This window comes from Anolis carolinensis, unplaced genomic scaffold (assembly GCF_035594765.1).
Source record: "Anolis carolinensis isolate JA03-04 unplaced genomic scaffold, rAnoCar3.1.pri scaffold_7, whole genome shotgun sequence".
In the NCBI taxonomy this organism is placed as follows: Eukaryota; Metazoa; Chordata; class Lepidosauria; order Squamata; family Dactyloidae; genus Anolis; species Anolis carolinensis.
In genome coordinates, this window is record NW_026943818.1 from 21,558,823 (window position 1) to 21,570,723 (window position 11,901).

The 11,901-nt window shown below is 43.4% G+C and overlaps 1 protein-coding gene across 3 annotated transcripts in view; it reads left to right on the forward strand.

Annotated features, from left to right (window-relative positions):
• sez6 (seizure related 6 homolog) overlaps nt 1-11,901 on the forward strand; it is a 72,090-nt gene that overhangs the window by 58,109 nt on the left and 2,080 nt on the right. For all 3 annotated transcript variants that reach the window (XM_062959277.1, XM_062959279.1, XM_062959278.1), the window contains exons 11-18: nt 861-999; nt 1,191-1,387; nt 2,578-2,772; nt 3,208-3,399; nt 5,892-6,089; nt 9,424-9,462; nt 9,557-9,677; nt 9,774-9,876. In XM_062959277.1, coding sequence (XP_062815347.1) covers nt 861-999; nt 1,191-1,387; nt 2,578-2,772; nt 3,208-3,399; nt 5,892-6,089; nt 9,424-9,462; nt 9,557-9,677; nt 9,774-9,876 — 1,184 coding nt within the window. The remainder of the gene's footprint in view (nt 1-860; nt 1,000-1,190; nt 1,388-2,577; nt 2,773-3,207; nt 3,400-5,891; nt 6,090-9,423; nt 9,463-9,556; nt 9,678-9,773; nt 9,877-11,901) is intronic.

Below are 11,901 nucleotides of genomic sequence, written 5' to 3' on the forward strand. Positions count from 1 at the left end.
GCGTGCAGATCCGAGCAGGGTGGCCTATTGCAGTTGGCAGATCATGATTTTGTCAATGCCTATTGTTTCCAAATGCCGGCTGAGATCTTTTGGCACGGCACCCAGTGTCCCCATCACCACCGGGACCACCTGCACTGGTTTCTGCCAGAGTCTTTGAAGTTCAATCTTGAGGTCCTGATAGCGGCCGAGTTTTTCCTGTTGTTTTTCGTCACCTGGGATGGCGACATCAATGATCCAAACCTTTTTCTTTTCCACAACTGTGATGTCTGGTGTGTTGTGTTCCAGAACTTTGTCAGTCTGGATTCGGAAGTCCCACAGTATCTTTACGTGCTCATTTTCCAATACTTTTACAGGTTTGTGATCCCACCAGTTCTTTGCTGCTGGGAGGTGGTACTTGAGGCATAAGTTCCAATGGATCATTTGGGCCACATGGTTGTGCCTCTGTTTGTAGTCAGTCTGTGCGATTTTCTTACAGCAGCTGAGGATATGATCCATGGTTTCGTCGGTTTCCTTGCACAGTCTGCATTTTGGGTCATCAGCTGATTTTTCGATCTTGGCCTGAATGGCCTTTGTCCTGATGTCTTGCTCCTGGGCTGCAAGGATCAGGCCTTCTGTCGCCTTCTTCAGGGTCCCATTCGTGAGCCAGAGCCAGGTCTTCTCCTTGTCAGCTTTTCCTTCAATTTTGTCAAGGAACTTTCCATGCAATGTTTTGTTGTGCCAGCTGTCAGCTCTACTTTGTAGTGCGGTTTTCTTGTACTGATTCTTTGGCAGTATTTTAACCTATCTTGTAAATGGTGTTCAGTGCAAATGAAACGAAGTTCCAACCAAAGCCCAGAATGGTCCTCCTTCTCTCCCTACAGCGGTGTGCAGCGGGGAGATCACGGACGCGTCTGGCGTGGTCCTCTCCCCCAACTGGCCGGAGCCCTACGGAAAGGGCCAGGACTGCATCTGGGGCCTCCACGTCGAGGAGGACAAGCGCATCATGCTGGACGTCCAAGTGTGAGTGGGGCACTATTGGGGACTCCAGCACCCAGGGTCCACATCTGGGCCAGCCGACGGGGATCCTGGGAGGGGGAGTCCAAAAGGGAGCTTGGGATGGAAGGAAGGAGGCTGAAGGAATCCAGAAAGAGTGGTGATCCCATTCGGGAAGCTGCTCTTCATCATATCCTTGTCTGGTCCTGTCCGTTCAGCCTGCGCCTGGGCCAAGGGGACGTGCTGACCTTCTACGACGGGGACGACCTGACGGCCCACATCCTGGGGCAGTTTTCGGGGCCCCGCCGGCGCTTCAAGCTCTTCACCTCCATGGCCGACGTCACCATCCAGTTCCAGTCGGACCCTGGGAGCAGCGGACTGGGCTACCAGCACGGCTTCGTCATCCACTTCGCTGGTGAGTGCAGAACCTTTCATCCAGATGTACTGTATATAACCAGGTTGCTGTGATTTTTCTGTGTTGTCTGGCCATGTTCCAGAAGCATTCTCTCCTGATGTTTCGCCCCCATCTATGGCAGGCATCCTCAGAAGTTGGAAACAAGGCAAGTGGGGTCTATATACGAGGGCTATCCAGAAAATAGATTATGTTTTGGAATTAAAAATGAACAAAGTATAGAAGAAAACATTCACCGCATGCAGTTGAAAGCCACACGCAAATACCACTTCTCAACATAGTTGCCATTCAAATCTAGGCACTTATCATAGCGATGAATGAGCTTGGCAACTCCTTCCCCACAAAACTCTGCCGCTTGCGTCCTCAACCAGCCGGTCACCCCTTCCTGCAGCTGTGCATCGTCGCCAAAACTCTGTGTTGAGGAGGCAAGTGGCAGAGTTTTGTGGGGAAGGAGTTGCCAAGCTCATTCATCGCTATGATAAGTGCCTAGATTTGAATGGCAACTATGAGAAGTGGTATTTAGGTGTGGCTTTCAACTGCATGTGGTAAATGTTTTCTTCTATACAGTAGAGTCTCACTTATCCAAGCTAAACGGGCCAGCAGAACCTTGGATAAGCGAATATCTTGGATAATAAGGAGGGATCAAGGAAAAGCCTATTAAACATCAAATTAGGTTATGATTTTACAAATTAAGCACCAAAACATTATGTTATATAACAAATTTGACCGGAAAAGTAGTTCAATATACAGTAATGTTATGTTGTAATTACTGTATTTACGAATTTAACACCAAAATATCACGATATATTGAAAACATTGACTACAAAAATGGCTTGGATAATCCAGAACCTTGGATAAGCGAGTCTTGGATAAGTGGGACTCTACTGTACTTTGTTCATTTTTAATTCCAAAACGTAATCTACTTTCCGGATAACTCTCGTATCTGTGGAACAATGTCCAGGGTGGGAGAAAGAACTCTTGTCTGTTGGAGGCAAGTGTGAATGTTGCCATTGGCCAGCTTGATTAGCATTGAATAGAATTGCAGCTTCAAAGCCTGGCTGTTTTCTGCCTGGGGGAATCCTTTGTTGGGAGTCTTCGACAACACCCTCGGAAGTCAGGAGCGCACAATTAAACACTTCCGAACCAGAAACAGATTTTTTTCCCCAATTTTTCTTTCTTTCTGTTTCTTGCAGAGGTGCCTCGCAACGACACGTGCCCGGAGCTCCCCGAAATCCCCAACGGCTGGAAGACGTCCTCGCACCCAGAGCTGGTCCACGGCACGGTGGTCACCTACCACTGCTACCCGGGCTACGAACTGGTGGGCACCGAGCTCCTGATGTGCCACTGGGACCTGGTGTGGAGCGGAGACCTGCCCTCCTGCCAGAGAGGTAGGCCGAATGGTCCAGGAATGGCGGCAGAATATTCCCCTGCTAGTGTTAAAGCACTGAGCTGCTGAACTTCCAGACCAAAAGGTCCCAGGTTCAAATCCCGGGAGCGGAATGTTGCTCCAGCTTCTGCCAACCTAGCAGTTCAAAAACATGCCAATGTGAGTAGATCATTAGTAGCGAAGGTAAGGGCGCTCCATGCAGTCATGCCAGTGGCCACATGACCTTGGAGGTGTCTATGGATAACGCAGGCTCTTCGGCTTAGAAATGGAGATGAGCACCAACCCCCAGAGTCGGTCACAACTGGACTTTTACCTTTATGCCATTGAGATCCCGCTCCAAATGTGGCCCAAGAGGTCCACCTGCTGGTCCCGGAGATTCTTGCACTCTCGGCTTGCTTGCACTCTACCATGAAGCTTTTCTTCTCAATCTTTGCAGTGACGGCTTGCCACGACCCGGGAGACGTAGAGCACAGCCGGCGCCTGGTCTCCCAGGAGGCCTTCCCCGTGGGCTCCACCGTCCGCTTCCTCTGCGACAAGGGATACGTCTTGGCCGGGAGCCCCGAGATCGCCTGCCACGACCGCCAGGCCGGCGGGCCCAAGTGGAGCGACCGCCTCCCCAAGTGCATCCGTAAGCCTTGAGCGGGCGCCAGAGAGGGCATCTAGCCCAACCCCCTCTGGACAGGCAGGCAGTCCAAGTCCTCCCGACATCCAGCATCAAAAACATCCACGGCAGTCTATACCTCACTAGAATTGGAAGAGACTCCCAATGGGAATCTAGTCCAACCCCCTTCAGTCAGGCAGGAAGATGGAGCCAAAGCTCTCCTAGGAGATGGCCATCCAGCTTCCAGAGAAGGAGGCTCCACTGGATTCCCAACCAGTCTATACTTTATTAGAGCTGGAAGAGACCCCCAAAGGCTATCTAGTCCAACCCCTTTGGGCAGGCAGGAAGACACAATCAAAGCCCTCCCAACAGATGGCCATAAAGCCTCAGTTCAAAAACCTCCAGAGAGGTGTATGTGTATATATGTGTGTGTGTGTGTATATACAGTAGAGTCTCACTTATCCAAGCTAAACGGGCCGGCAGAAGCTTGGATAAGCGAATATCTTGGATAATAAGGAGAAATTAAGGAAAAGCCGTATGTGTATATATGTGTGTGTGTGTATGTGTATATATATATATACATACATACAGTAGAGTCTCACTAATCCAAGCTAAACGGGCCGGCAGAAGCTTGGATAAGCGAATATCTTGGATAATAAGGAGAAATTAAGGAAAAGCCGTATGTGTATATATGTGTGTGTGTGTGTGTGTGTGTGTGTGTGTATACATACATACAGTAGAGTCTCACTAATCCAAGCTAAACGGGCTGGCAGAAGCTTGGATAAGCGAATATCTTGGATAATAAGGACTGATCAAGGAAAAGCCTATTCAAAATCAAATTAGGTTATGATTTTACAAATTAAGCACCAAAACTTCGTGTTATACAACAAATTTGACAGAAAAAGTTGTTCAATACGCAGTAATGTTATGTTGTAATTACTGTATTTACGAATTTAGCACCAAAATATCACGATATATTGGAAACATTGACTACAAAAATGGCTTGGATTATCCAGAGGCTTGGATAAGCGAGGCTTGGATTAGTGAGACTCTACTGTATATACATACTGTATATATATTTATGGCGCCCCAGGTGGCACAGTGTGTTAAAGCGCTGAGCTGCGGAACTTATTTATTTATTTATTTAATTTATATACCGCTCTTCTTCCGCAAGGGGACCCAGAGCGGTCTTACATAATGGCAGGATTAATGCCACATCTATATATATAAAAGGGTAATGAAATTTTGGCCTAGGACAAAACAACAAAACGACACATCCCAGAAACACTAAACTTGGCAGCACAACCCCTCATCCGTGCCTCTATGTTCATACAACAAAAAGGAAAGAAAAATAAAGTCCTAATTAGAGGGAGAGGAATAATTGTTTTTATCCAATTGCTGCCAGTTAGAAGGCTAAGCTCCGCCCACTTGGTCTCCTTGCAGCCCACTCAGCCCAGGGAACAGGCAGAGTTAGGCCTCACTTAGGCCTCTTCCACACTGCCTATAAAATAGATTATCTGATTTTAACTGGATTATATGGCAGTGTAGACTCAAGGCCCTTCCACACAGCTATAGAACCCATTTATAATGGACTTAATGTAAGGTAAAACCTTTACCCTTTACCTTAACTACCACCAATTCCTCAATACTTTATTTCCCATACCACCATACTCGCCACAGCAATGCGTGGCCGGGCACAGCTAGTATAATACAAAATATAATAAAAACCAACAATCATAAAAACACACTTAAAAACAATATCATACCCAATTAAAACACCTTGCAGACCAAAAGGTGCCAAGTTCAAATCTGGGGAGCGGAATGAGCACCCGCTGTTGCTCCAGCTTCTGCCAACCTGGCAGTTCGAAAACATGCCAATGTGAGTAGATCAATAGGTACCGCTCCAGCGGGAAGGTAACAGCGCTCCATGCAGTCATGCCAATGGCCACATGACCTTGGAGGTGTCTACGGACAATGCCGGCTCTTCGGCTTAGAAATGGAGTTGAGCACCAACCCCCAGAGTCGGTCACGACTGGACTTAACGTCAGGGGAAACCTTTACCTTTACCTTTATATATATATATATGTGTGTGTGTGTGTGTGTGTGTGTGTGTGTGTGTATATATATATATATATGTGTGTGTGTGTATATATATATATCACACATATTATATTGATATTATATATATCTGTATGTATTTATGTAGAGTATGAGGGTTGGTTTACCTCCAATTTGCTAGTAAGACTGAATTGCCGTGTTGTGAAAGGACACATGACAATAAAAGCATGTCACCGACATGACAAGTCTCGAAAGCTCTGCTCTGTAGGCTTCGTGGTTGGAATAGATGACCTTTGGGGTTGCCTCCCCGTTCTAATCCTACTTACTCCTCTGCTGTCCCGTTTCCCCATCTGTTCTGGAAATGTCCCGGTTCCTCTCTCCTCCTTTGTCCTCAGCTGACTTCGATTGCTGCAAAAGGGTCTAACTCTAACCTGGCTCTCGTCTTTCTTTCTTTCTTCCAGCCGAGGTCTACGAGCCCTGCCACAACCCCGGGGTCCCTGATCACGGGACGCAGACCCCTGAGAAGCGGGTCTTCCAGGCCGGGGCCTCGCTGCGCTTCTCCTGCGCCACCGGATACGTCCTTTTGGGCAGCGCCAGCCTCCGCTGCGTCCCTGGGCACCCCTCCCAATGGAGCGGGTCCCCACCCATCTGCAAAGCGGGTGAGAGTTTCGCCTCAAGTCATATTCAGATAGATAGATAGACAGATCCATCCATAGCCCTGCATTCATGCAATTATTATTATTATTATTATTATTATTATTATTATTGTATGACACAGCAAACAAGATAGATATGCTGGATTTCGTATCACAAAATAACCAGTACAAGAAAACCGCACTACAAACTAGAGGTGACAGCTGGCACAACAAAACATTGCATGGAAAGTTCCTTGACAAAATATCTACCTTATTATTATTATTATTATTATTATTATTATTATTATTATTATCATCATTATTATTGTATGACACAGCAAACAAGATAGATATGCTGGATTTCGTATCACAAAATAACCAGTACAAGAAAACCACACTACAAACTAGAGCTGACAGCTGGCACAACGAAACATTGCATGGAAAGTTCCTTGACAAAATATCTACCTTATTATTATTATTATTATTATTATTATTATTATTGTATGACACAGCAAACAAGATAGATATGCTGGATTTCGTATCACAAAATAACCAGTATAAGAAAACCGCACTACAAAGTAGAGCTGACAGCTGGCACAACGAAACATTGCATGGAAAGTTCCTTGACAAAATATCTATCTTGTTGTTGTTGTTGTTGTTGTTGTTGTTATTATTATTATTTCTATACTAGTTGTGCATGTGTCAGTAGTGTCACGCTGCAGCAAACAAGGCAAATGCGATTTGAACCTGCATTGATAGAATTATTATTATTATTATTATTATTATTATTATTATTATTATTATTATTGTATCCATACTAGTTATGCATGCGGCAGTAGTGTCACGCTGCATCAAAAGAAGCAAATGCGATTTGAACCTGCATTGATATTATTATTATTATTATTATTATTATTGTATGACACAGCAAACAAGATAGATATGCTGGATTTCGTATCACAAAATAACCAGTACAAGAAAACCACACTACAAACTAGAGCTGACAGCTGGCACAACAAAACATTGCATGGAAAGTACCTTGATAAAATATCTACCTTATTATTATTATTATTATTATTATTATTATTATTGTATCCATACTAGTTAAGCATGTGGCAGTAGTGTCATGCTGCATCAAAAGAGGCAAATGAGATTTGAACCTGCATTGATAGAATTATTATTGTTATTATTATTATTATTATTATTATTATTATTATTATTATTATTATTGTATCCATACTAGTTAAGCATGCGGCAGGAGTGTTGCACTGTAGCAAACAAGGCAAATGCGATTTGAATCTGCATTGATAGAATTATTATTATTATTATTTTCTTATGACACAGCAAACAAGATAGATATGCTGGATTTCATATCACAAAATAACCAGTACAAGAAAACCACACTTCCCAAGTGTCTAGGACTGTGTGATGTATTTTCGGATGATGCGTGCAGATCCCAGCAGGGTGGCCTTTTGCAGCTGGCAGATCGTACTTTTGTCAATGTCTATTGTTTCCAAATGCTGGCTGAGATCTTTTGGCACGGCACCCAATTATTATTATTATTATTATTATTATTATTATTATTATTATTATTGTATCCATACTAGTTAAGCATGCGGCAGGAGTGTCGCGTTGCAGCAAACAAGGCAAATGCTATTTGAACCTGCATTGATAGAATTATTATTATTATTATTTTCTTATGACACAGCAAACAAGATAGATATGCTGGATTTCATATCACAAAATCACAAGTCGAACACTTCCCAAGTGTCTAGGACAGTGTGATGTATTTTCGGATGATGTGTGCAGATCCCAGCAGGGTGGCCTTTTGCAGTTGGCAGATCGTAATTTTGTCAATGTCTATTGTTTCCAAATGCTGGCTGAGATCTTTTGGCACGGCACCCAATTATTATTATTATTATTATTATTATTATTATTATTATTATTATTATTATTATTGTATCCATACTAGTTAAGCATGCGGCAGGAGTGTTGCACTGCAGCAAACGAGGCAAATGCGATTTGAATCTGCATTGATAGAATTATTATTATTATTATTTTCTTATGACACAGCAAACAAGATAGATATGCTGGATTTCATATCACAAAATCACAAGTCGAACACTTCCCAAGTGTCTAGGACAGTGTGATGTATTTTCGGATGATGCGTGCAGATCCCAGCAGGGTGGCCTTTTGCAGTTGGCAGATCGTAATTTTGTCAATGTCTATTGTTTCCAAATGCTGGCTGAGATCTTTTGGCACGGCACCCAATTATTATTATTATTATTATTATTATTATTATTATTATTATTATTGTATCCATACTAGTTAAGCATGTGGCAGGAGTGTTGCACTGCAGCAAACGAGGCAAATGCGATTTGAATCTGCATTGATAGAATTATTATTATTATTATTTTCTTATGACACAGCAAACAAGATAGATATGCTGGATTTCATATCACAAAATCACAAGTCAAACACTTCCCAAGTGTCTAGGACAGTGTGATGTATTTTCGGATGATGCGTGCAGATCCCAGCAGGGTGGCCTTTTGCAGCTGGCAGATCGTAATTTTGTCAATGTCTATTGTTTCCAAATGCTGGCTGAGATCTTTTGGCACGGCACCCAATTATTATTATTATTATTATTATTATTATTATTATTATTATTATTATTATTTTCTTATGACACAGCAAACAAGATAGATATGCTGGATTTTGTATCACAAAATCACAAGTCGAACACTTCCCAAGTGTCTAGGACTGTGTGATGTATTATTATTATTATTATTATTATTATTATTATTATTATTATTATTTTATTATGACACAGCAAACAAGATAGTTATGTTGGATTTCGTATCACAAAATCACAAGTCAAACACTTCTCAAGTGTCTAGGACTGTGTGATGTATTATTATTATTATTATTATTATTATTATTATTATTATTATTGTATGACACAGCAAACAAGATAGATATGCTGGAGATAGATATAAGTGTCTAGGACTGTGTGATGTATTTTCGGATGATGCGTGCAGATCCCAGCAGGGTGGCCTTTTGCAGCTGGCAGATCGTAATTTTGCCAATGTCTATTGTTTCCAAATGCTGGCTGAGATCTTTTGGCACGGCACCCAATTATTATTATTATTATTATTATTATTATTATTATTATTATTATTATTATTATTATTATTATTATCATTGTATCCATACTAGTTAAGCATGCGGCAGGAGTGTTGCACTGCAGCAAACGAGGCAAATGCGATTTGAATCTGCATTGATAGAATTAGTATTGTTGTTATTGTTACTATTATTATTATTATTTGTATCCCAAGAATGATACACATATATTTCCTTCTAGCTTCTTACGATGAGTTCTACACCAACCGGAACTTGGACGGTAAGAGATAAATAAGAGGGATTTGAGCCTTGGACGGCCGGTTCCTCCTCTTGGTCCCATGTCTTGACCCCTTGCTTTCTTCTCCCCGCTCTAGCCGTGGCCAAAGTGGCTCCGGCCGAGGACCCGCTCCACGGCACCAGCATGGCCTTTGCCATCTTCCTCCCGGTGGCCGCCGTGGCCCTGCTTTTGGGCGCTGTGTATCTCTTCATCTCCAGGTGAGGCCCCGCTGGTGAAAAGGGGATTAATCGGACAGGGTCTTATTGGTGTGGACACCCAATGATGAGCACCTTTTTGTCTGTTTTCCGCCCTAGGCACCAAGGCAAGCCCTCTCTGTCGCTGCCCCGGTCGGAGTCCCCGCCTTACGACCACATTGCGGTGGATTCGGCCTTCGACAACCCCACCTACGAGACCGGAGTAAGTGCCAAACCCCTTCCCATAGCCAAGAAGGACCCTCGGGGCGGAAGGGACCCCCAAAGGCCATCTAGTCCACCCGTCACATACAGTGGGGAAAAAAAGTATTTAGTCAGATACCAATTGTACAAGTTCAATTGTACAAGAGAGGTCTGTAATTGACATCATAGGTATTTAAGTGTCTCATGCGGCCCGCCCTGTTATATATATATATATATATATATATCTATATATATAAAAGAGTGATGGCATCACGGCAGCGGACAAAACAACAAAAGTAAACACCCCACAACCTCGAAAATTGACATCACAACCCCTCATCCATGCCTCTAGGTTGATACAACAAAAAGAAAAGAAAAATAAATTCCTAATTAGAGGGAGAGGAATAATTGTTTTTATCCAATTGCTGCCAGTTAGAAGGCTAAGCTCCGCCCACTTGGTCTCCTAGCAACCCACTCAGCCCAGTGTTAATAAAATAATGATTAAAAAAAATACAAATAATACAATAAAAAATTATAAAAAACACTAAAATAATTAATACAATAAAATACTATAACAAAATGACTAAAAATAATACAACAAAATAATAAAATATAATAAATAAAAAAGATAAGTGACAATAAAATTAATTTAAAAAAATACAAATAACGTCAAATAAAAATTCCACAACAAGTTTTAACCGATACCACCACCACTTTGCCACAGCAACGCGTGGCCGGGCACAGCTAGTATATATATATAGATTTTGTGTTGCATTGTATATGATTATTTATTGTATTGTTTAATTGTATTATGATATGTTGTTTTATATCTTACTATATTATACTGTTCTGGGCATGGCCCCATGTAAGCCGCCCTGAGTCCCCGTTGGGGAGATGGTGGCGGGGTATAAATAAAGTTTTATTATTATTATTATTATTATTATTATAGACCTCAACTAGGAGAGACAACTTGAGAAAACACATCCAGAAAATCACATTGTCTGATTTTTCACAAATTTATTGGCAAACTATAAGCCCCAATGGCGAAGTGGGTTAAAGCACTGAGCTGCTGAACTTGCAGACTGAAAGGTGCCAGGTTCAAATCCTGGGAGCGGAGTGAGCACCCTCTCTTAGCTCCAGCTCCTGCCAACCTAGCAGTTCGAAAACATGCCAATGTGAGTAGATCAATAGATCTGGTGGGAAGGTAAGGGCGCTCCCTGCAGTCATGCCGGCCACGTGACCTTGGCGGTGCCTACGGACAACGCCGGCTCTTCAGCTTAGAAATGGAGATGAGCACCAACCCCCAGAGTGTTAGTAGATCAATAGGTACTGCTCCGGCAGGAAGGTAACGGCGCTCCATGCAGTCATGCCAATGGCCACATGACCTTGGAGGTGTCTACGGACAACGCCGGCTCTTCAGCTTAGAAATGGAGATGAGCACCAACCCCCAGAGTGTGAGTAGATCAATAGGTACTGCTCCGGCAGGAAGGTAACGGCGCTCCATGCAGTCATGCCAATGGCCACATGACCTTGGAGGTGTCTACGGACAACGCCGGCTCTTCAGCTTAGAAATGGAGATGAGCACCAACCCCCAGAATGTGAGTAGATCGATAGGTACTGCTCCGGCAGGAAGGTAACGGCGCTCCATGCAGTCATGCCAATGGCCACATGACCTTGGAGGTGTCTACGGACAACGCCGGCTCTTCAGCTTAGAAATGGAGATGAGCACCAACCCCCAGAATGTGAGTAGATCGATAGGTACTGCTCCGGCAGGAAGGTAACAGCGCTCCATGCAGTCATGCCAATGGCCACATGACCTTGGAGGTGTCTACGGACAACGCCGGCTCTTCAGCTTAGAAATGGAGATGAGCACCAACCCCCAGAATGTGAGTAGATCAATAGGTACTGCTCCGGCGGGAAGGTAACGGCGCTCCATGCAGTGATGCCAATGGCCACATGACCTAGGAGGTGTCTATGGACATTGCCGGCTCTTCGGCTTAGAAATGGAGATGAGCACCAACCCCCAGAGTCAGACATGACTGGACTT